The sequence below is a fragment of the Equus przewalskii genome, chromosome 5, assembly GCF_037783145.1.
Source record: "Equus przewalskii isolate Varuska chromosome 5, EquPr2, whole genome shotgun sequence".
In the NCBI taxonomy this organism is placed as follows: domain Eukaryota; kingdom Metazoa; phylum Chordata; class Mammalia; order Perissodactyla; family Equidae; genus Equus; species Equus przewalskii.
The window spans coordinates 31,687,474-31,710,188 of record NC_091835.1 but is presented as its reverse complement, the minus strand read 5'-3'; the positions used below and the strand labels follow the sequence as shown (position 1 = coordinate 31,710,188).

Below are 22,715 nucleotides of genomic sequence, written 5' to 3'. Positions count from 1 at the left end.
TCCTCATAGGTAATCATTTTTATTAGCTACTGGTCTGTGCTTCCAGTGTTTTGTTTTATTCTTTTGCAAAAATAAATATATGAACTTATCTTTTTTATTTTTCTTTTGACTTACATAAAGGTACCACAGTCAGTTTTATGTATCAGTATGTTCTGGTGGTGGCACCGCATCAGTACACAGGGACAGTGTGCATCCTTTTGCTGGCTGCATCCTCCATTGGGCGGAGGCGGCATAGCTCCCTCAACCAGTCCCCTCATGAAAGGCAGCCTTGCTGTCACAAGTGACTTCTCGAGAACTGTCCTCATGCATGTGATTTGGCGTGTGGAGCTGTGTCTTCAGGGGAGATGCCTAGATATGGGATTGCCTGGTTAAAAAGTGAAAACATACCTAATTTGTTAAACATTGTCAAATTCCCCTCCAGCTGGAGTTGTACTATCCTGTGTCCCCCAGCAATGCGTGGGAACCTGTTTCTCCCGAGTGGTCAGACTTTGGGATTTTTGCCAATTTGATAGGTGAAAAACGTGGAGCTCTTTAAAATTACAGTTACATATGTCTTCCCCCTAGAGATTCTTATTCAATAGTTTGGGCTGGGGCCTAGCCATGTGTCTTTTAAAAAATATTCCTATTGGTGGTTTTGTTGCATAGCCAGGATTGAGAACCACTGTGCCAAATTTGCCAAAGTTACTGTGCTATTCCAAGTAGTTTAAATGAGACTGCCAACCCTGGGTATCATTAAATTGTTTTTTCTCTTTTTGCTTTCCTTTTCACCTCTTTTTTCTGTTTTTACGTGCTCGCTGCCTCAAAACCCAGACTTCTGTCTTCTCCAAATGGTTTCCTCCTCCCTCCCTGCTCAGGCCTGAGGTCTCTGTCCTGGGCCTCAGGAAGATCACGGAGCCTTGATGTTGTGGTCTGCAGGTGTCCGACTTTCGGGAGCAGCTGCTGGCATGTGCTGGGGTGGATGCTGAGCGAGTGGTGGAGTTTTCCTGTGGTGAGGATTCATGACCAGGGTGGAATGGGCCACGTGGTCACATTATGGCTCCTTGTTGTCATGGTTTAAGCATACCTGTTATCAGGCCCAGGAGGCTGAGGAGACCACAAGGATCGCTTCATCCTTTGCAGGCTTTTTCATGAGTGCACTGTCCCCATGCTCTCATGCTCTGTGTCCCCTCTGTCTACCTGGGAGAGGTCTGCGCATCGCCCAGTTTTATTGTGGGAACGGGATGAGTGGGTGAGTGTTAGGCATTGCTGGTCCTCGTCTGGAAGACAAAGGTTGAGGAATGCTCTTTCTGGACTCTGCCTTGCAGAACAGTCTGCACCTCCAGTTTTCAGCCCTCTCTGCATCTCACCAGGTCACGTGATCCCTCCAGACAATATCCTCCCCCTTGTCGTCTGCAGCGGGCCTTCCAACCAGCAGCTGGAATTCACCTACCAGCAGAGAGAGCTGCCTCAGATGGTCAGTACCAGCCAGTTTGCCTTACCACAGCCTTTGCTAGGGCAGGAGAGAGGTCTCTGGGGTGAGGGGCACTCTGGCCAATCCAGAGTGTTCAGGCCTTGGGGACATTAGTGCTGGGAAATTATCAAGGAAGATCTGAGCTTCCCCCACCCCTTACCCCTTAGGCTGCTAAATAAGTTTTCTCAAAACCTCCCGTCATCCCTTTGAGATGAGACTGTTGAGAAAGCTGCTCATTTCCTTTGGTTCTCTTGCCATTTGGTTATAGTGGCTCCTGCCTTGGGCAGGGATGCAGGTCTTGGGGGCACATTGCTAGTGGCATACCTGGGGTTTTCAGTGCCCAGTTTGTCACAGATGGTGCTTAATCCCCAGTTGCCCACCTGGACATTGGGAGTTGGAGAAGGGCAGACTCTGGCATACCAAAGCAGGTCTTAGCTCTGGTGTGCCCGTGCCGTGACGTATGTCCTGGTGCTGCCAGTTAACGGGAGCGGTGGTTGGGTGTGTTGGGTAGGGAGAGCAGCACATTCCAGGCTCTGGTTCCCACTTGGAGGAGCCACCCGGCCATAGTCTCCTCCCTGACTGCTCTCACCTGGCGGTCTCTGTACTTGCTTTCTGAGTCCCAAGGTTAGGAAGCCTTTCTTCGGTGTGGCTTCAGGAGTGGCTCCATGGAGGGCTCCTTGTCTTCCTTCCTTAGATGACTGAAACAGGTCGCATTCTCTGTAACCTGTGCAACGTGGTCCCTGGAGGGGTGGTCTGTTTCTTCCCCTCCTATGAGTACCAACGCCAGGTCCATGCCCACTGGGACAAGAGTGGCCTGCTGGCCCGCCTGGCTGTCAGGAAAAAGGTGAGTGACCCCTCAGCTGATCCTCTCACTTGTGAGGACAGTAGCACTGAGTTCCTCCTAGGACTTCCCCTGCACTTCAAACCGGACAGTTAGGCCTCACCTCTGGGGCTTCTGCTAGCTCCTTACCCTGCCACTGCCAATCCCTGATCACTGCCCAGAGCATTCCCCATAGTCCCTGACCCGTAGGGTTCTCCAGTCCCAGGCTGGACCTGAGACCCAGGCATTCTGGGATCCTTTTCTGGGAGACATTATCTGTTTACCTTCAGATATTTCAAGAACCCAAGAGAGCAAACCAGGTGGAGCAGGTGCTGCTGGAGTATTCCAAGTGCATTCAGGTATGAGGTGTCACTGAGGCCCTAGGGTCCAGAGAACATGTGGGGCTGGCAGTATCCTGGCTTCAGCTCCACAACTCAGGCTGGTATGTCCCGCAGTGCTGTGGCCAGATGGGAAGCACCATGACAGGGGCCCTGCTCCTCTCTGTGGTCGGAGGAAAGATGAGTGAAGGCATCAACTTCTCTGACAACCTTGGCCGGTAAGTAGTGGGCCTCTCATCTCCTGGGGCTCTGACACCTGACCACTCCTCACTCCAGGCAGCTGGGCCCCTACCTGCAGCCCAGTGCCACCGGGTCTCCACTCAGGCTGACTGCCCAGGCCAGCCAGCTGCATGGGGAAGTGTTTCGGCAACTCTGGACTTGGCTCTTTGAGACCAGGTGCAAAATTGGGCAGACTGTAACTTTATCAGGACTCAATTCATTGGTGTGGACTGGATCTCTTAGCTGAAAAAGCCCTCTCCAGGTCATAGGTTTAGGGTAGGCAGGGGGAGGTAGAGCCACCCAGCACAGCTTGAGGGGGCTGAAGGAGCAGTAGACATAGCAGTTGATGACATGGGTAAAGTCCGGATCCTTCCCCTGGCTTTTGAGAACCCGCTGAGGGCCTGACCGCCCACAGGCCATCGGCTCATGTGTGCCCCTACCCTAGGTGTGTGGTTATGGTGGGCATGCCCTACCCCAACATCAAGTCTCCAGAACTACAGGAGAAGATGGCCTACCTGGATCAGACTCTTGTGAGTACCTCCAGTATTGGAGAGGATGGGGAGGAAGAGTTCTGTCGCCCCTAGGGCTGCGACACCAAGGCTGGTCAGCTATGCCTTCCCCACTGCCCCTTGATGTGTGCCGATGTTTCCTGTTTGCTCCAGAGGGATGGGATGCACCTCCATACCCTCCTGTGCTTCTCCATGACATCATCCATTATGTCAGCTGCTGGCATTGTGCCCATGAAGCCTATTGGTCTTTCTCCAAAGCCTGGCTGTGTCATTTTCTCAGAGGGAAGACTAGGCAGGAGGCGAGAAAATATTCTGATAGGTCATTTCCTTTGTTCTTCCCAGCCCAGAACCCCAGGTCAGGTGCCCCCAGGGAAGGCTTTGGTGGAGAATCTGTGTATGAAGGCTGTCAACCAGTCTATAGGTAAGCCTGGGACTGTTCCTGCTATCAAGGCAGATAGCTGGGGATGGATGATTGGAGAATGAGGTGACAGGAACGAGGTATGTTACCTGCCGTCTCTCCAGTCTGAGGAAGAGGAGGGGTAGAAATGTACCGTAGGGGAGGCAGGTTGAACTCAGAGCCCCAGCCTCTCTTCCATCCAGGCAGGGCCATCAGACACCAGAAGGACTTTGCCAGCATAGTGCTCCTGGACCAGCGGTATGCCCGCCCACCTATCCTGGCAAAGCTGCCAGCCTGGATCCGAGACCGTGTGGAGATCAAAACCACCTTTGGCCCCGCCATTGCTGCTATGCGGAAGGTCAGTCCCGCCTTTCTCGTCCCCTGAGGGCCCTCCGCCCCTGAGAGCTAGTGTCTCACTGTCTTTCCCTGTCTTCCCAGTTTCATCGAGAGAGGTCTGGCCCTTCCTGATGGATGGCTGCACCGCTGCCTGGTTGCCGGGCTCACTCTTCACCCTGCCCATTTGAAATGTTTGTCTTTGGCCTGACCTTGCTTAAGGAGGTGAAACCCAGGTGGAGAATGTCGAGTCTAGACCAGCCCTTTCTGGAATCAGTGTGCTGCCAGGACCCCGGCACAGGTGGAAAAGCCAATAGGAGAAAACAGTGGGTCCTGCTGTCCTTGGGCCCATCCCAGGGCAGTTCCCCCCCTGGAACTGAATCTTCCTGTTCAGCATGGCCAAGTCGAGCTCCCTGCCCTGTTTCCTGACCAGCCTTTGTGGGCAGTGTGGAAGGTGTGGCCTTCCATGGCAGCATCCACTTTCTTAGAGGTGAGGTGGAACAGGCCCATCCTGCCTCTCCCATTTCCCCTCCTCCCTTTCCAGCTAAAAGTAGCTGTTTTAGACCTTTCACTCTCTCCTCGAAAGTAAGGACGTTCCCCATTTCCAGCCCCCTGCTGTCCATAGGGCGCTCTGCCCAGAGGTTTCTGGTCACCTCCCCGACCTGGTCGTCAAGAACTGGGAAAGAGCCCCGTGCCCTGCGGCCACACCTGCAGGCCTCACTGCTGCAGTGCTGGCCCCCAAACTGCCCACAGCATTTTTCTCTCCCTGCCATGGCTTCAAGTCCTCCACGGCAGTGGCACCTCCCTCCCTCTCAACCACGTGAGCAGACTCCAAGACACCTCCTCCCTTGACAGCCGCAGTTGTGCCAAGGGCCATTAGGCTCTCAGCATGACTATTTTTAGAGACTCTGTGTCTGTCAGTGAGACATTTCTCCTCTGTGAAAGTATCCCTCCCTCCATCCGCAATAGCTGCCCCTGCTGACTCCACCTCTCTGCTCGCCCTGACCCCAGAGAAAGGGGCCTTGGTCCACTGGTCCTCTGCCCCCACTGCCTGCAGCCAGCAGGAATGGGAGGACAGGCTGGCTCGGAGGCAGTGTCTGCGTTCTGCACAGCTGCCGTTCCGTAATGACAAGTGCACTGTTGGTTCACCCTCAGTTCTTGCGTTATGCTTCTTTATTGATTCATGGATTGTTTATCTCAGCGTCTCTTTAGAGAAGAGAGCATGCTGGTGAGGGGGTGGGTAGAGCACAGGCAGAGAGCAAGGGCTCCCCCCGGCCCCTTCCAGCGTGTGGCCTTGGAAGCCGGCCTCCCCGCTTCCTGAAGAAGGTCCAGGCACAGTCTTGGGACAGTCCTCCACATCCCGGTCCCTCCAAGGGCAGCAGGGACTGAGAGCTGCCGGCCGAGGAGCCCATCCCGCTGTTTCCGAGTGAGGGCCATAGCTAAGCCTGAGTTCTGGGGAGGAAGCAGCAGCTGAGGCCTAGGATTCCCAGTCATCCTCGTCCTCCTCTCCCGGTGGCTGCTGTGGGGGAGGCAGAGGCGGGATGGAGTCTGACATTCGGGCAAAGGCTCCACCTGGCCCTTCGCTGGCCCCGGGCGCCGGTCCTTTCCCGGAGATACCTGGGAGGGCAGGGGTGGAGGGTGAGGGACTTGGTTTGGGGCACCAGTTCACCCAGCCCCTAGAGACTTAAAAACAGGGAGAAAAGGTAAAATGCACAGGACACAAAATACCCCAAGACCCCAGCCCTGGCAGGCAGCTGGTGCTCTGCCTCCTACCTTTGCGCCTCATGACCAGCTTGTTAAAGAGATCTGCCATCAGGTCCCCACCTTGGCCCGTTGCTCTCACTGCAGTGGGAAAGCCACGAGTGAGGGACCAAATATGAGCTCTGCCCCTGGGGCGACAGCCTCAGGATTCAGTCGCATTTGTCCTCTTGCTGACAACCAACAGACCCCAGCCCTCTCCACAGCCACCATTCACTGCCAGCTCTTGGAGCTTGTCTATCAATCAGTGGATCCAGCTTTGGGGCACTAATGAGAAAATGGTGACATTTGAGTCCCATTGTCACAACCGCCCTGTGAGACCAAGGGGCAAATACGAGCAGCCTCACTGCACAGATGAAGAAACTGGCCCAAGGAGGCTGGGCAGTTGACCTGAGGTCAAGTGGAAAGCCCAGACACAGGGCTGCACTCATACTTAGGACTGAGGACTCCAGGGCACTGCTGCTTCATGCCCAGGGTTACAGTGATGCGGGCCTTTAGGATTCATAGCCGACGGGATCTGTAGCCTCAAGAGGCTTACGGGAGCAGGACTGAGCCAGCCCTCCAGGTCCCCTGTCTCTAAGTGGGTCTCAGTCCTGACCACTTCCTTGGACAGCTCCTGGCAGAGTCTAAGCAGGTTCTCTCTCACACTTCGAGCTGGGTGGGGCTCCGTCTCCTCCCAGCTTAGAGAAGGAAGTTCCACTAAGGAGGCTTCAAACCAGGAAGGAACCATGGCCCAGGCAGGGGAGATGGCCACCCAGGGCTTCCAGCAAATGCCCTTGGGAAAGCAGGGGGCAGGCTGGCTGGGTGCTGGCCTTCTGACACTTGGGGTGGGCAGAGGGTACCCTGCTGGAGTCTGGGATCAGAAGAGAAGGTGGCCCTTTTCTTCGAGCCCTCCCCTGGAGGGGGTCCCCTCACCTTGTTCCTGTTCCTTCTGTTTCTTCTTCTCCAGCTTGCGCTCCTTGACACTGCGGAGCTTGGCCTTGCCAATGCCCCCAGCCTGGCGGATAGACTCCAGCAGAGTGGCCCGGCCACTGGAGGGCTCAACCACTTCCCTGGGAGCTTCCGGGACTGGAGCTGGGGGTGGAAAAGGGTGTGAGGGAGAAAAGCTGCCCAGGCAGGAGCCTGGCCCAGCCTAAGGGTCTCGGGGGTCCAGGGGCTTCCCCTCAAAAGCCTGGCTGTGAGGAAGGGCTCTTCTTGAAAGAGGAGGCCAGTTGGAGAAGCCAGGCCTTCAGAGACTGTATGGGGCCTGGATGCTGACCACCCACCTGAGCTCAGGAAGCAGTGTGTGCAGGTGCCCCTGGTTCCTCTCCAACCCCACCCTGCAAAGGTGCACCCTGGGAGTTTATCCAGGTGCTGACAATGATGAACTTGACACTTGAGCCAACAGGGGATTTTTGTGCCACCCAGGGCTTATCTAGGTGCAGGAGACAGACTTGGAAATATAATATCAACACTGGAATTCTGCAGTTTACGGGACACACGGATGTTTTGTTGCTGTAGGTTTCTTTTAGTAGCCCTCTTCCATTGGTTTAAGTGGGAGTGGGGACCGCAGCTCCACCTGTCCAGGCCCCTCCACCCCGGAGATCAGAATTCCAGGGCTCTACAGACAGTTTGAAAACCACTATTGTCTGCACCCAGTGGAGCAAGATTTTGAAATTAGGACTATCCTGAAAATTTATGAGCACTTAACAAACCTACGGAAAATTCTTTAGGGATCCAGAAGTTAGAGGCCCCCTCTAAGAGAGCACACCCCAGCCCCCATGCACCAGGTGCTGCTCCTACCTGAGGGACGGACACCACCTCTGCTCTCATCCTCCCTCGTACCTTGGCCCGGAGAGGCCGTGCTCAGGGGTGGGGGTGGGGGTGGGGGTGCGCTGACCAGCACTGCTGGGGCTGGAGGAGGCGGTGGCGGTGGTGGTGGCGGTGGGGGTGCTATTAGCACCCCATCTTCTCGGTCTGGAGCAGAAGTGTGAGAAAGTATGAGGTGCCTAGGGAAGCAAGTGGCCGAGCAGGGGAGTTCCCACTCAACTCCCACTCCCAGCTCTCAGCTCACCTGGCTTGAAAGGCTCGGCAACCTCTGTGTGGAAGGTGGGCAGCTCTGGAATGGTACCAGGGGCAGAGGGGGCAATGCCAGGGCCCAGGTCGGCACTGTACATGAGGTCATCAGCGATGCCTGGCAGGTCAGGCAGGTAGGATGGGACATCGATCTCGGGCACTTGGCCCAGGTCGGGCACGTAAAAGTAGTTCTCTGGAACCTGAAGGATTAGGTAGGGGTATGTGAGCAGACGCTGTAGGGAGCCTCATGCATACCCGGGTGGGAGGAGGGGCAACCCCCTCACCTAGAGAAGACCGGCAAGGCCACACTTCCCCATCCCCCGTTCCCCCCCCCCCCACCCAAAGCAGCATGTGTCTCTACCTGTTGCTCCAGCTGCTCTCTCTTGCTGATGGACAAAGGGGCATCAAACAGCTTCTCTTCCGTCTCTGCCCCCAGCATCACATGGGTCTTTGTTACAGCTCCAGCCAGGGGGTCCAGGAAGACATATTTTTTGTACCTACAGAGGTGGGGTGGAGGTCAGGCAATCATCTGTTCTAGGGCCATGGTCCTGACCCACCTTTCCCACCACCAGGAGGCACAATTAGTTTGTTGTGTGGACTCCCAGGCCTTACAAGACAAACTAATCTGTCAGCTCCTGGCTCCCCAGGCTGCAGAATTCTGCTGTACCTGATTCTGATGCTCCCTGGTTCCCCCACTAAGCCAGGCCAGGCCTCCCACCCACCCCTCCACAGCCCTGCCTTCTGGCCATACAGGTTCTCAGTGGTGTTGAAGAGCAGTAAGGAGCTGACGGAGCTGATGTTGCTGGGAAGACCCCCGAGTCCCTCCTCAGCCTCATCCTCAGGCTCCAGCTTCGTGTTCACACACACAGGGAAGTATTTCAGCTTCTCCTGAGGGGGAGAGTGAGGGGTGGGAGGAGGTGACAGAGGGATGGTGGGTTTCAGCACGAGGCCAAAGTGACCTCCACCCCATCCTGGTCAGAATCCTCTTGGGGGACAGAAGACTATGGTGGGCCCTCAGTTCCTCCCCAACATCCAGGGCCACCACTGGTCACTCCCTGCAAGTGTGCACTGTGTGTGTCCATCAGACCTGCAGGGCCCGCTCATCCAGGGGGCGGTGCTTGCTCTGGATCCTGTAGCGGGGGCGTCTCTGCAGGCCAGGGTCTTGGGCCCCTGTGAAGATGGACCCATACTCCTGTAGGCGCTCTGGAGCTGGGTACTTGGCACTGGAGAACACCTGTCAACACAGGGAGGGTCTGAGATCACTTCTTCAGGGGCCTGAGAAGCTCCAGAGGGCTAGGGTTGGGGCTGGGGGGATCCTGGGCAGGAGGCAAGTTTGAGGTATGGCTGGATAGCAGAGGCAGGGACCTGAGTGTGGAGAGATGGTAGGGAATGGGATTTCTGGGACTACCCACAGCCATGGGGACACAGGGCCACATGTGCTACCTTGATGGCCTTCTTGCTGCCCTTGATCTTCTCAATCTTGGCCTGGGCCAAAGAGACCCTCTCCCCAATGGCCTGCAGCTGGCTCCGGCTGAGCTCTACTCGCTGGGAGATCCTGCCACAGAAAAAGATCACAGGGGCTGGGGGCTTCTCCCCGAGCCCTGCAGCCTCCTGTACCCCTCCTGCTTCTCACAGCAAACCTGCAGAGCCAGGGGTTTGGGCAAGGGCTCTCAAAACACAGTGTTACCTGCTTGTCAGGACCGATCTTGGAACTGCCCAGGTGACCTCTAGAAGGATCACCTACCCTGAAGAGTCTAGGAATGAATGGTATGAAGTTCCTTAGAGCGCTGGGTAGGGATGGGCAATACCCTGGCCCCAAGTTAGTGCCTGTACATGCCACCTGAAGGACCTGGTTCCTGCCTCCAGGATTTTGTTTATAGCCTCAAGCAGGGGCAAGCAGAGACAGACTCCTCATGACTTACACGTACATATTGACTATGTATTGACCTATTGACAGATGAGGATACCAGAGTTCACCAAGGCTGAGTGACAGGCAAGGATGAGTCCAAATTCAAGTCTTAGACCTGTTCACGAGGAATTGCCCTGAGACATAATAAATGGCTTGTGTGGGTAAATCCCAAGTCCTCACCATGGTTCTCATGCTTGTGGTCTGGCTGCTTATAAGCTGACACTCCCCCCAGCCTGGATCAGGGTGCTCCAGCGACACCAGCACCTTGCTATTCCCTGAACATGCCAAACCCATCCTTGTTGCATGGCCTTTGCATCAAATGGAGTGCCATCCCCACATATCCCCATGGCTGCCCCCTAAACTCCCTGTGCCCCTCCTCTCTGAAGCCTTCCCGAGGGTGGAACCCAGGATTGCACCTGTCCCTCCCCAACCCCCTTCCACACAGAGCCACTGGACATTATGTGTCCAGGCCTCTGTGTGCCCAGGGGTGAGGGCTTTGCCTTATTCCCTGCTGGACTCCCAGCATCTGGGACAGTGCCTGGCACTGTCAGAGGCTCCCTCTGAATGACTGACACGCATGTGCCCTGAATGTAAATGCTTGTGAGCCTTACACTTTCCCCACAGTATTCAGCAGCAGCAAGGGTCTTCTCACCACAGAGGGGACTCAGGCTCACATGTGCCAGGGCATCCTTCTCCCAGTCGCTCCCCTACCTCCAAGAACACCAGCTCCCACCTGTGACCACCAAGTTCCACATGCAGAGCGGTCACATCTCTGCATTCACCCGGCAGGAGTGAGCGCACAAGTGAGGCACGAGAAACAACGAGGCAGGGTTGCAAGTTCAGTTCATGGGGATGGGTAGGAAGATACAGTGGGTGGCAGAGGGGCCCTATTGTCTGTGGGGTCAGAGACTACGACGGCAGGGAACTCTGGGATTTCCTTAAAGGATGAAATGAACAGTCAAGACCGGTTCAACCTTCCTAAACTACCCCCACCAACTGTAGAAGGTTTTGGCCCCCAGAGAAGCCACCAATCAGCCAATTTCACAATCCAGGGGTCTCCATCCCTAATGAAGTCTCCCTGATTACTCCCAGCTCCTCATGGCAGAGGGCTCAGTGAGCTGGGGGTCTGGGTACAAGCAGGCACCTAGAGCAGCTCAGTGGTCCTTCACAGACTGGTCTAAGTGGGATCGCAATGCAGATAGAGAACAAGAGGACACCGTTTCCTCCCAGTGAGAAAAGGCAGAACCACTCGCACGAGCTCCATCTTTGCTGCCAGGGAGAAAGGTCTTCATCCACTGGGAAGGGAACCTGAGCGAAAGCTGCTTCCTCCAGTTCCCAGCTCAGCCACTTTCTGCCCTGGGGTGCTGAAGCAACCTCAGTGGTTACGTAACCACTCCACTGGAAGTCAACATGGAGAGTGGGAGGGACAGCAGAAACAGAGATGGACAAAGGCTGCTCTGTTCTGGTTCTTCCATCAAGGAGAGAAGGGCTGATTTCTCAAAGTTGCAAACATCAAGCTTAACAATGAACCCTGGCAAATTTCCAGAATGGATTATTAAATTGAAGGTCTGTAAACACTTTGAAAAGGAAGAGGTGGATCCCAGGGGCCAGCATTGTTCTAAATTCACAGCATTTCTTTCTTTGACAGGGTTATTAGACGGGTGTATCAAGGGAAAACCTTAAACACAGTGTATCTTGAGTCAGCAAGGATTTTGACGGCTTCTCACAAAATCCTGTGGACAAGATGGCGCTATGGGGGTTGGAGGAGACTGCATCAGAGCCAGACAAACAACAGCACCAAAGGGCACTGCTGAAGAGGGCACTGCAGAAGAATGGAATGATTCAGCCTGGCACAGTGGTCTCCGCAGAGCCCCGCCCCACTCATTCAACACTTGACTGTAAGCTGGGGATAGCAAATGGAGGAGGGTCAAAGTGGGCTGCATGATGGAATCAAGACTCAAATAATCAAGACTCCTAAGAGGCCAGAAGGGTGGACTGCAAGCAACAAAATGAAATTGACAAGAAATGGATGTGAAGCCCAGGCTTTAGGTTTAAAAAGTCAAGTGTTCAAATACAGATGGAGGTTTAGCAGTAGTTCAGGTGAAGCAAGACCTGACGTTTTGGTTAACTATAAGCTCAGTATGAGCTAAAAGCATGCTAAGCCTCTTTAAAAAGAAAGGCGATCTTAGAGCATACAGCTCCTTGTCTGTCTCCTGCCTTTCAATAAACAACATCCACTCTCTTGGAGGCACTACAGGGAAAATAGAGCCCTGGATTAATGAGCTAGTCTAGTCCAGGCACCAATCTCATCCACAGCTGTGTCCCCTTTAAACTGGATCCGCATTTTCAGAGGACTCTGGATTCCCTTCTAGACTATAGGGACTGTCTTATTCCCTGTGGCATCTCTAGCACCTGGGACAGTGCCTGACCTGTAACCAATACTGGCTGAATAAAAAGTGACAAGTTAACGAACGTCCAAAGGAGGGTGATGAGGCTGGTGATGAGTGAGAACTCCTGTCATATAAAGATAAGTGAAGAATGTTCTGGTTACAGATAAGATGACTTACAGAATATGATAATTCCGTTCAAATATCAAAAATATCATGTGCTGTTGGGTGGAAAAGCGATTAGACTTATTCTCTGTCACCCCAGAGGGCTCCCTTAGAACCAGTGGGTGCAGTTACAAGGAAGCAGATCTCAGTTCTACATAAGGAGAACTTTCTAGTAAACAGCTGCATAGCTTTGCAAAGCAATCAGATTCCAGCTGGATGACCACCTGTCAGGAATGCTCCGAGGGAAGATTCCTGTGCGGGGCAGGGGAATGGAAGGCATGATTTCCAGGGTTCTTTTATTATCCAAGAGCCTATAAGTCTAAGTAATGGCTTGCTTGTTGACAAAGCCCCCAGATAGTCCAATCTCTTATAGTCATAGTCATATGCCACGATGCCAAGGACAGCACCGACCGTGGATGAGAGAGCTTTCAATTCCCCTGCCATCTCCACCGGAGGACTGGCAGCCTGTGTTAGGAAGGACTGTTAGGCCACACTAGGGCTGGACTGATTAGCAATGTCCACCTTGAGGGCAGGGGGACAGTGGCAAAAAGGCAATTTGTTTGTCATTCCTGACCTGGACCCCCTGGCTTGGTGGCCTGCTGAAAGGGAGGTCGGTTTCGAAGCTCATCCCTGAAGCCACGCCCCTGTAACATGTTTGCCCAGACACCAGCAGAGGGGGGCTGCCTCTCTCGTCGTCAGAGATGGGACTGGCTCACTCAGTCTCCTCAGAGGTGGGACAGAGAGGAATCCCATAACACACGTCTGCCCTCAGGGAGATTCCGGTCCACCAGGGAGACAAGTAACTACGACGTCCCACAGACCTGGCCTTAACATCTATTAGTAGCAGTGTGACCTTGGGCAAGTCACTTAATTGGCCTATGCCTCAGTGTCTTCAGCTGAGAAACAGGAATAGTAACTTCTATATTATGGAATTATTGTAAAGGTTAACATGAGCGAACGTATGTCTAGTGTTCCTGTACTAGCTGACATGTCCTGAGTGCTCAGTTAACATCTGTTATTACTGCCCGTAAGACTGGGAGGGAGGAGGGGCTGCAGGCACTCAGAGGAAAGCAAGAAGAGGCAGTGCGGAGCAGGCACAGACCAGGAGGCTCCAGGCTGAGGGAACAGGACTTCGCAAGAGAACACTATGGAGGCAGAGTACAGAGCAACAGGAAGCGGCTCCCCTGGCTGGGGTGGGAGGCGATCAAGGAGGCACCAGAGAGGCCACTCTCTTCCTGGCGTGGGAGATGGAGGGGGATGGGGTGGCCAGGAGTGCCTGGGCCCACCACCTCCAAAGCTACCCCTATTCCCTTAGGGGAAGATTTCCTATGAAGCCAGGCAGGCCCACAGCCCCTGCAAGCCCACCATGGCCCCTCAGGATCAGCATGCCAGTCCTCCAGAGAGGCTGCTGGGGAGGAGGGAGCCCCCTTCTGACCCATAATTGCTGCTGTTCCTCCCTTGCCTGTCCCATGCCCTCACAGCAGACCCTGAACCAGAGCTCTTGCCTTCACCCTTCTCTTCTCCACTCTCTGGGATAATTAGGAATGATCTGCTAATTATGTGAGCAGCTGACTGAGTGCTTCCTAACCCTGGGAGTTACCAGGTGCCAATCAGTAGAGAGAAAGCGGGGAGAAAGGAAGGATGGAGGAAGGGTGATAGAGAGGAAGGAGGAAGTGAGGAAAAGGGGAAAGTGTGGGGTAGGTGAAAAGAAGGGAGGAGAAGGAGGAGGAAAAGCAGGAAGAGGAGAAGGGAAGAGGGAGGAAGTGGAAAGAAAAAGAGATAAGGGAAAGGCCTGGCAGAGCAAACCCTCCCCATGAAGAGGGAGCTGAACAGGCTGCGACTGATGAGTCCCAACTTCCACACCCAGAATTTGTCCAGCTCCTCTCCCTGGACCACTGCCACCCCCTCGGCCTCCTCATCTAAGTCGTGTGAAGCAGCTGACATCTCTAGGCAGATATTTCGGGGCCTGGCTTCTCCCAGGTGAAGAGGGGGATGGGTGAGGGCTGGGGAGGTGTGCTAGGCAGGAAGAGGGGCCAGGGAGGGGGTTGGAAGGAGGGGGTGGAAGGGAGCCTGAGAGGTACTTGTCATTGTTTCTAGTCTCTGTGCGGCTCCTGCCGTGGCAGAGCAGGAGGAAGGACCCCCAGCTTGGAATGCTAATTTCCCAGGCGCTCACCTACTTATGGAACAGGGCACAGGCTCCAGGGGGGCCTGAAATGGGGGGAGCAGTGGAAAGGAGAGATAGCAAGTGTCTCTTCTCTACCCACCTGTCTCTTTGCAAGAGGTTTCTAAGCAGGAGGAGTGCATTTAAGGGGGGAGATTCCAAGCTGGGGTCACATCCCCAACTCAAAAGCCCAGGAAACATGAAAAGCCCCCAGCTTGATGACTGCTGCAGGACAGGGGGCAGGTGAATGAGGCGAGGTCTCAGCACTCCCCACCCCGACTCCCAATCATCCTCCCTTTCCTTCATCCTCTTCCCAATCTGTCATTGTGTCCTGTCATTGTTCCCTTTGAAATGTCTCTTATCCAGCCCTCCCTGCCTGCAACTCCCCTGGACTGCAGCCTCATCCCTTCCATGCCCTGACTACAGGAACAGCCCGCAGCGTGTCCCTGGAGTCCACTCTCTCCCCCACCTTGTCCACTCTGTGCTGGCTGCCTGACATATCTTCCCCAAACTCTTCTGTCCCATCACTTCCCTGCTCGACAACCTATCACACCTCCTTAAAACTCCTGAATCCAGCTCAGAGTTCCGTCCTGTTAGGAGAAGCCTCCATGGGCCCTAAGTTACTTATCCCAACTTCTCACTCACCCTGCCCCCTCCCTCCCACTCCTGCCCTGAAGCATTCCCACAGCACTGAGGAGGCATGAAGAAGCGAGAGGCCGACTCCCAAGAGCGCACACTCAGAGGGGGAAGCAAGGCCCACAGACACACGGAAAGCTGACTTTTCACACCCTGTTCTACTGTGAAGGAGCCAAATGTATGGGACAGGCAGCAATGTCTGTACCCCAGTACAGAAGCACCCCGTTCAGGCCAGCCTTCCTCCAGGAGTCCGTGATACACCATGCTCCACATCCGGGCCTCTGAGCCTGTGGCACCCATTTCTAGACCCCACCAGATGACCTGCACACCCCTCTTCCTAACCCTGCCTCACCATAACCCATCCCTGCAATGGCCTAGCTCATGCCCCTCTCCTTCAGGAGGCCTTCCCTGACCATGGGGAGCAGGCGTGTGGTTTTCCTCTCAAGCATCTACTTCCTCCTTATGCAAGTAAGGGCTCCCATTTCCTTTAGGGGCTCCATCGCTCCCCCAGGCTCAGTCTCTGCATTTCAGGTGGGCCTAACCCATGGCTTAGGGGTGATGCATGTGACCAGGGTCTAAGCCAGTCAGCGTGTCATGCCCCCTGGCCCCAGCAGTCAGCTCTGGGATAGACTTGAGAACCAAGCCAGGCCAAGGGGCAAGTGGGACTTCGGAGGAAATGCTGACACGGAGGAAAGCACTCTTTCCTGCTGGACCTGAACCTGAGTACATGAGCTCAGGCCTGCTGGTTACTTTGCCACCACAAGAGCAAGGCCTGTCTGGGAATGGAGACAGCCTAGCAGCAGCAGCTGGGGTGGAATGAAAGAAAAATCAGGTCCTGAAGACATCATTTAAACCCTGTGACTCCAAAGCCTTCTCTACCAATTGGTTACTTTTTGCTTGCATTGATTTGGGGACTTCTGATTGATAAATGTGCCACCAATTCTTACTTATTTCTCTCTTCCCTAGATCCCCAGAAGCCCACAGTTCATGCTATGCAATTAAGAACCAACCTAGGCCTACTGCTTTCCCATTCTAGACTATAAGATCCTTGAGGACAGGAACCATGTCGTTCACATCTTCAGCACCCTTCGGGTCCAGCATATTGGGCACATGGTGGGAGGTCAATGGGGTGACCTGGACCTGGTTGTAATGGGAGCCTAGACGCAGGTACAGGGCTCTTGAGAGGCATCCTGCCCTCCCTGAGCCAAGCCTAGCCACTTGGAGAGCCCATACCCATGCTCAACTCACACCACTCCCTCCCCAGGAGATGGCCTTCTTGCCCTTTCCTCATCCCATCCATGGGCGGGGGGACACGAAACTGTCCACAGTTGCCAAATACTAGCAAGGGAAAGGGAAGGATGCTAAAAACCCAATGCTCCCTTAGACAAAGGCAAGCAGCAGTCACAATCCTGGTGAGGAAACATAAGTATTTCCGATGGATTGTTTTTGGCATCCATCTCAATCACTGGGTATGGGGTAGCCATAATCTGGGACTGATGGCTCTTAAAGGCCTGTGACCTCTTCCTTAGGCATTCTTTGGGCATATTTAGCACAAGAAGCGCGCCTAACACTTTCTATAACTATTGATAGCAGGTTAATGGAGGGCCACCTTAGGCAGCCAATGAGCAGAGATGGTATCAACAGGTAATAAGAGCAAATGCTTACTGAATGCTTACTTGATGCCAGGCACTTTAATTCCCCTGAAAGTTTTAATACACTGAATCTTTACAATAATCCTACGAGGAAGGCACCATTATTATCACCATTTTATAGATAAGAACACTGAGGCTTAGAGAGTTAAGTAACTGGCCCAAGGTTACAGAGCCAGCAAATGGGGACGCCAGACTGGGCCCAGGCAGGCTGCTCCAGAGTCACCCCTTAACCACTTGAGGGCACTGCCCCTTGGGTACATTTACTTTCTGCATAGGCTTGGGGCAGACAGGTGCGTAGGGACAGGCCAGAGGCAGAAGAGTAAGAGATGTGGTGTTTGTACCAAGTTCAAGTGGAGACAATGACCCCCCCCTTCTGCCCCCACTGGGAAAGGCTTCCAGGAAGAGGTGGACTAACACCTGGTGAAGGAGGAGACTGCGTGGTGAAGCACGCCTGATCTAGGGCACAAGCAGGGGAAGGGGAGGGGACCTGGACCACACACGAGAGGGACCTCGAGCAGGCAGTCAAATGCTTCACGCTGGGTGGGGTCGAAGGTCCCTGGTGAGGCACGGTGTGGGCCCCCAGCAAGGAGACGCCCTGAGCCCCATCTCAGGTTGCTTATGGAGCCATACACAGGACGAAACCTGGGCCCTCGGCAAGGAAACAGCAACGCCATTCATTCATGTTAAATAAACACGGGATGAAAAATCATTATAGCCCAAGGACAGTGCTAGATCAGTGCCGGTGAGGCAAAACGCTGCCACTCTGCGCTCAAAGCCGGCGACGACCCCTAAGGCCCACCTCACCAGCCTCTCACACCCTCAGCCCCTCCTCGCTCCAGCCACCTGGCTTCCATTCAGGGCCTTCCCATCTCAGGGCTGTCTTTCTTTCTGGAACGTTCTTCTTCCCAACCTACCCACTCACAGTAACTCCCACTCACCCTTCAGATTTTAACATACATGTTTTTCTCCACATATACCTTCCTTGATCCCCCCAGACTAGGTCAGGGGTCCCGTTAACAACTCTCCTCCACAGCGAGTCTGAAGCCACAACACCCGGGTGTGACCCCTGCCTCTGCCACTTGCACTGGTCTCTTAGCCTTTCTGTGCCTCAGTTTCCTCATCTATAAAATGGAGATAACAACAGCACCTCCTCACAAAGTGGTGTGAGTGTTAAACGAGTTAATGCACTCCGATCAGTGGTGGTACACGGTCAATACTATGTAAATATTAGTTATTACAAAATTATTATAAATCGGTCTTATCACAACTGTAATTAAATGACTAACGCACAATTGATTCGTTAGAGTCTGTGTCTCCTGCCAGGGTCTATCCTCTAGTTGGACAGGGACGCGGCCGTATTCATTGCTGTAACTACAGAGAGTAGCACACTGCCTGGCACATGAGAGGTGCTGAATAAATATTTGCTGGCAGCAGGAATAAGTGAAGGAACAGGGCCCCCAGTGGGAGGAAGAGACTGAGCTGGGAGAGGAGTACCCCCACTGGGGCCTGGGGATTCACAGGCAACCCAGGGGGCTAAGTGCGCAATAGTAGTGAGCTCTTACGAGAAGAAGTTCTAAGCTGGGCGCCTAGCTTGGGCCCCTTGGGCACAGGGAAGCCAGCTGGGTCCCCCCAGGACCAAGAATCACCCATGCTCCTAGAGGGTGCATTCCTGGGAATGGAGAGATGACTGCCCGGATGAGGGTGGCCCCCTGATTGGTGAGGGTGGGTGGCAGCACCCACCTGCTAAAGATGTCTCCGGAGACCTTCTGTAGGTACTGCAGGGCATCTGCCACCTGCTGGATGGCCTCCTCTCGCCGCAGGTCCGGCTGGATGAGGGGCACCATGTAGGTCTGCCCTGCCAATGAGTGCTGGGTCCTCGTGGGAGTCATGGTGCCTGTGGGTGGGAACCGGAGCGTCAGGACAGCTCACACTCACCCACACCCACCCACCACAGGGCAAGGTACCAGGAGAAGACGGCACAGCCCCCCACCACAACTGTCTGCCACAGGTTCAGCCCGTGCAGGGGGAGTGGGGGACAGAGCACTGGGTGGGAGGCTCATAGTCTATCGGTGCTTGTTGGGTGAATGAGGGAGGGAAACGCATAGGGACAGCAGAGACTGATGAGAAGCGCGTTCAGAGAAGGTGCAACATTGACTAACTGCTATAAGGTGCTTGGTACCCTTTCCATACATTATCTCATTTCAACTTCCCACGCCGGGTGAGCAAGAAAGAAACCCTTGCTGCAGAGTAAATGAGGCTGGAAGCAGAGAGATGGATATGGGGAAAAAATTCCCTGCATCAACTTCCAAATGGTACGTGGGTCTGGAAAAGCACAGAAAATGTTGACTCCTGGGTTCTTCTCACTGTGGCCTGTTCCTGAGATAGAATAGGCCATGGCTGGTGACTCCAGGTATGGGAGTGTCTGGCTCTGCTCACCCAGGCTAGAGCTAAGCAGAGCCGGGAGGAAGGAGGGACATGTGGGGGGCAGAGGACAGGAAGAAAAAACACTCCTTTGAATTGCACGATGAGGGCAGAGTCTATTTATACTGGGTTTAATTAACTCCGCTCCCTGGTGCCACTAAAGCAGCAATCACACTGCAGACGGCCCTGATTTGATTGGCAAGAGACACACCAGGCAGAATATTAAGGCACCAGGCCCCTATAAATAGGCCTAATCACAGCCCCTCAGTAGAAGACAGCGAGAAAGACATTAATCAGGCCTGGCACTGTGCCCCAGACCTGTTCTCCTAGGCACCATGTTGGGGCCCCTGGTGGCAACAGACGTGTGAGTAGGTCTGGTTAAGTGTGGCAAAGGAGGGCTTAGGAGTTTTCATTTGGGCTCAAAGTGCTGTGTGACCTTGGGTAAGTTGCTTGTCTTCTCTGAATCTCTGATTCTTTTCATTTCCCATTCTACAGTCTGAGAGTGGTGCCACTAAGAAGTGGTTACTGCCAATGTGTCACACCAGTATCTTCACCAAGCTGAGGCTTATTCCTTTGCTCCTTCTGCTGGTTTCCCCTCGCCCTTCCTTCTACCCTACTTGTTCTCTCCTACCCTTCCAAGGCCAGCACTTTTCCTCATGCGACAGTTCTGCTGTTCAACTTTTTCTCCAGCAGTGATACCCTCAGCTTTCCAGACCTGAAGCTGCCTGGAGTCCTCATCAGGGCCAAGAAGGAACTCCTCACCTCTCCAGTTCTCCTCCCTGCCATCAATGACCAAAGTGGGCCAGCTGATCCCTACCCATGTGAGGAGCCTGACCCTCGGAGACCACGCACTCCTTTCAAGAATGCTCCCCTTCTTTGTATTTCCACTGATGCACATTTGCTGGCCATCCTACCGTAGTTCTGTGCCTGTTTCCCATCTGTAAGACAGACGGGGGTAAGAGGTAGAAGATACTCTACTGTGCACACCTTGAGAAGCACTCCTCATGGTTAGTTACCACGTCTGTGTGTGTACATGCAAAAGGGGGTCGAACAGGCACACATCTAGACAAGAAAGCAGCAGTCCTTCGAAGAGGAAGAGACTGAGCACAGCTGCTTAGTGGTTTGCTAATTCTGTCTGCAAACAGCTACTCATCAATTACGAGGTGCTGGCCACGATCACAGCAAAGATAAAAGGACACTGTACTGGCGTGGAGACAGCCTCGAAAACAAACGCCCTGTGATGAGTGCCCTAACCCGCGTGAGTACAGCGCGGCGGGGGAACACTGCGGAGGGCGGGAAATCCTCTGGGGTTAGGGAGTCAGGAAAAGCCTCTCTGCACAAGCTGTGCCTCCCTGCGAGGCTCAGCGAGAGAGCAGCGAGACGCTCCGGGTAGAAGGAACAGCCTGAACCACGGCTTGCCGGGAAATGGCAAGTGCTTTTCAGTGGTGAGGGTATAACCATCCCTGGGCAAGTGGCAGGAAAAAGAAAGATAATGAGGCCAGTTTGTGAAAAACCCTGATACCACGGCAAGGAGTTTGGACTTAAGCCTGCCGGCCAGGAATGAAATCCTTAGACCTACGCCATCCAATATGGCAGCCACTAGGGACTTGTGGCTATTGAGCACTTGAAATGAGGACAGTTTCAATTGGGATGCAGTCTAAGTGTAAAATATACAGTGAATTTCGAAGACTTAGTAGGAAAAAACCCCATAAAATATCTCATTAAAATGTTTTATATTGATTACATGCTGAAATGACCATATTTAGACATATTGGGTTAAACAGAATATAGTACTAAATTAATTTCACCTGTTTCTTTTTACTTGCACGTGTGTATGAGGAAGAGCGGCCCTGAGCTAACATCTGTTGCGAATCTTCCTCTTTTTGCTTGAGGAAGATTGTCGCTGAGCTCACATCTGTGCCAATCTTCCTCCACTTTGTATATGAGACACCCCACAGCATGGCTTGATGAGCGGTGTGTAGGTCTGGGGCCTGGAAGCAGAGCGCAGGAACTCAGTCACTACGCCACCGGGCCGTCCCTGTTTTTTTACTTTTAAAATCACACACGTGACTCACATAATATTTCTATTGCACGGCGCCACTTTAGAGAGTCTGGTAAAAACTGTGGACTCTTCCAGGAAAAATGAACACACGTCATACCCTCTCTTACGATGCTGATTCTAATTTCGGAAGCGCACGACATCCTTACTGCACCGCATCCGCGAGACCCCGCTCCCAGGGTCTAGACCCCAGGTTGAAACCGCTGCGGGGGGCAGGCAGGAACCCAGCACGGTTAAAGCAGTGTGGGGTGACCGGGGAGGGACGGCAGCTGCAGAAGCGGGGCTGGAGGCTTCACTTCCGCCCTGTTCCCGGGGCCCAGGGCGCAGAGGGCCTCGGTCACGTGAGGGTCACGGGGCCGCCGGCCGACAGCGGAAGCGGAGCGCGGGCGGCCCGAGGCCGCTCTCCCAGCAGGGCCCCCCTGCGCCCGGGCGGCCGCGCTACGGGGAAGGCGCACGGCGAGGAGCCGCGAGCTGGGGCCGAGGCGTCTCCCCGGCCGGCAGAGGCCCGCGCCGCTTCCCGGCCGCGGTGAGGCCGGGCGCAGGCTCTGCCGGTCCCCCGCCCCCGGGCCCGCCCCGCGCGCTCGCCGCCCCCCGGGCCCGCCCCCGCCGCTGCCTCTCCGGCCGCCGCCTCTCCGGCTGCGCTCGCCCCTCGCCCGAGCCCCGGCCCGCGGGGGCCCGCGCCGCCCTCACCTGCTCGCTGCCGTGGCTGTGGCCGCCGCCGCCGCCGCGCTGCCGCCCCGCCCGCCGCCCGGCCCTGGCGCCGCCGGCCCCGCCTCCCGGCGCTGCTGGCCTCCTGGCGCTGCGGGTCCCCCACAGCCGGCGCTGCGGGCCTCCCGGTGCTGCGGGCCCCCCACTCCCGGTGCTGCGGGCCTCCGGGTGCTGCGGGCCCCCCACTCCCGGCGCTGCGGGGCGGCGAGGCGCAGAGGCCCCCCCTCCCAACGGTGCACGCGGCGCCGACCCTCGTACCCCGAGCGCCCGCCCGCGCCTCTGTGCCCTCACTGCTGTTCCCTCAGGCTCTCCAGGGACGCCGCAGCCCCAGCCCAGTGGGTACCGGGCACGACCCCCGCACGCATCAGGAAGCTCCCTCCCCTCTGGCCCTACAGATGGAGATGAACTAGCAAGTCTTCCAACACACCGTTATTTTCCTGTCCTGACCTCTGTAGGCGGTTGTCCCCGCAGTCCACTTAGTTCCCTCCCCCCTCTTTAAAATTAAATGTATAAGCCAGACGCAAACGACTAATGCTGTCTGCCACCACGTCAGTCCGGAAGGTGCCCGGAATAGTCGTCCACGGAGACAGGGATCGGAAGGGGATTCGGGGAGGGGTCGGGGCGGGGGAGTCCCCGTGGGATGGGTGCAGAGTGCGGCCAGGCCTCGGGGGACCTCCTCCCGGCTAGGCCTCATCTGCGTCCTGGAGCTTTAGCGGGAATCCCGTTAAGTGGGACTGG

At 55.0% G+C, this 22,715-nt stretch overlaps 2 protein-coding genes across 10 annotated transcripts in view; one reads left to right on the top strand and one right to left on the bottom strand.

Moving 5' to 3' along the window:
* The window catches only part of DDX11 (DEAD/H-box helicase 11), a 33,637-nt gene extending 28,417 nt beyond the window's left edge, over positions 1 to 5,220 (top strand). For 2 of the 5 annotated variants that reach the window (XM_070618930.1, XM_070618929.1), the window contains exons 19-27: positions 916 to 988; positions 1,350 to 1,453; positions 2,145 to 2,294; positions 2,561 to 2,629; positions 2,726 to 2,826; positions 3,273 to 3,357; positions 3,679 to 3,757; positions 3,937 to 4,091; positions 4,172 to 5,220. In XM_070618930.1, coding sequence (XP_070475031.1) covers positions 916 to 988; positions 1,350 to 1,453; positions 2,145 to 2,294; positions 2,561 to 2,629; positions 2,726 to 2,826; positions 3,273 to 3,357; positions 3,679 to 3,757; positions 3,937 to 4,091; positions 4,172 to 4,201 — 846 coding nt within the window. In that variant the 3' untranslated portion in view covers positions 4,202 to 5,220. Of the gene's footprint in view, positions 1 to 915; positions 989 to 1,304; positions 1,454 to 2,144; positions 2,295 to 2,560; positions 2,630 to 2,708; positions 2,827 to 3,272; positions 3,358 to 3,678; positions 3,758 to 3,936; positions 4,092 to 4,171 lie in introns of all 5 variants that reach the window. The other 3 variants (XR_011539942.1, XR_011539941.1, XM_070618928.1) reach the window with 3 other exon arrangements.
* Position 5,221: 1 nt separating this feature from the next.
* WASHC1 (WASH complex subunit 1) lies at positions 5,222 to 22,557 on the bottom strand. Of its 5 annotated transcripts, none has more exons than XM_070618933.1 (12): positions 21,960 to 22,067; positions 21,019 to 21,201; positions 18,530 to 18,683; positions 9,323 to 9,434; positions 8,967 to 9,113; positions 8,631 to 8,767; positions 8,241 to 8,376; positions 7,878 to 8,079; positions 7,607 to 7,780; positions 6,740 to 6,898; positions 5,840 to 5,908; positions 5,222 to 5,683 (listed from the first exon to the last, which is right to left on the bottom strand). In XM_070618933.1, the coding sequence occupies exons 3-12, from the start codon at positions 18,676 to 18,678 to the stop codon at positions 5,544 to 5,546; spliced, it is 1,425 nt and encodes a 474-aa protein (XP_070475034.1). In that variant the 5' UTR covers positions 18,679 to 18,683; positions 21,019 to 21,201; positions 21,960 to 22,067; the 3' UTR covers positions 5,222 to 5,543. The 5 variants fall into 5 exon arrangements, with proteins under 5 accessions (XP_070475034.1, XP_070475036.1, XP_070475037.1 ...); XM_070618935.1 differs by lacking the exon at positions 21,960 to 22,067 and adding an exon at positions 21,286 to 21,816; XM_070618936.1 differs by lacking the exons at positions 21,019 to 21,201; positions 21,960 to 22,067 and adding an exon at positions 22,405 to 22,557.
* Between the last annotated feature and the right edge of the window lie 158 nt (positions 22,558 to 22,715).

Coding starts and splice junctions, on each gene's coding strand:
- WASHC1 (XM_070618931.1), bottom strand. CDS start 21,412: ATGTCGTGCGCTTCCGAAATTAGAATCAGCATCGTAAGAGAGG. Junction 8,377..8,630: donor TTCAACACCACTGAGAACCT/GTATGGCCAGAA, acceptor CCACCTCTGTAG/GTACAAAAAATATGTCTTCC. Junction 5,909..6,739: donor ACAGAAGGAACAGGAACAAG/GTGAGGGGACCC, acceptor TTCCCACTGCAG/TGAGAGCAACGGGCCAAGGT.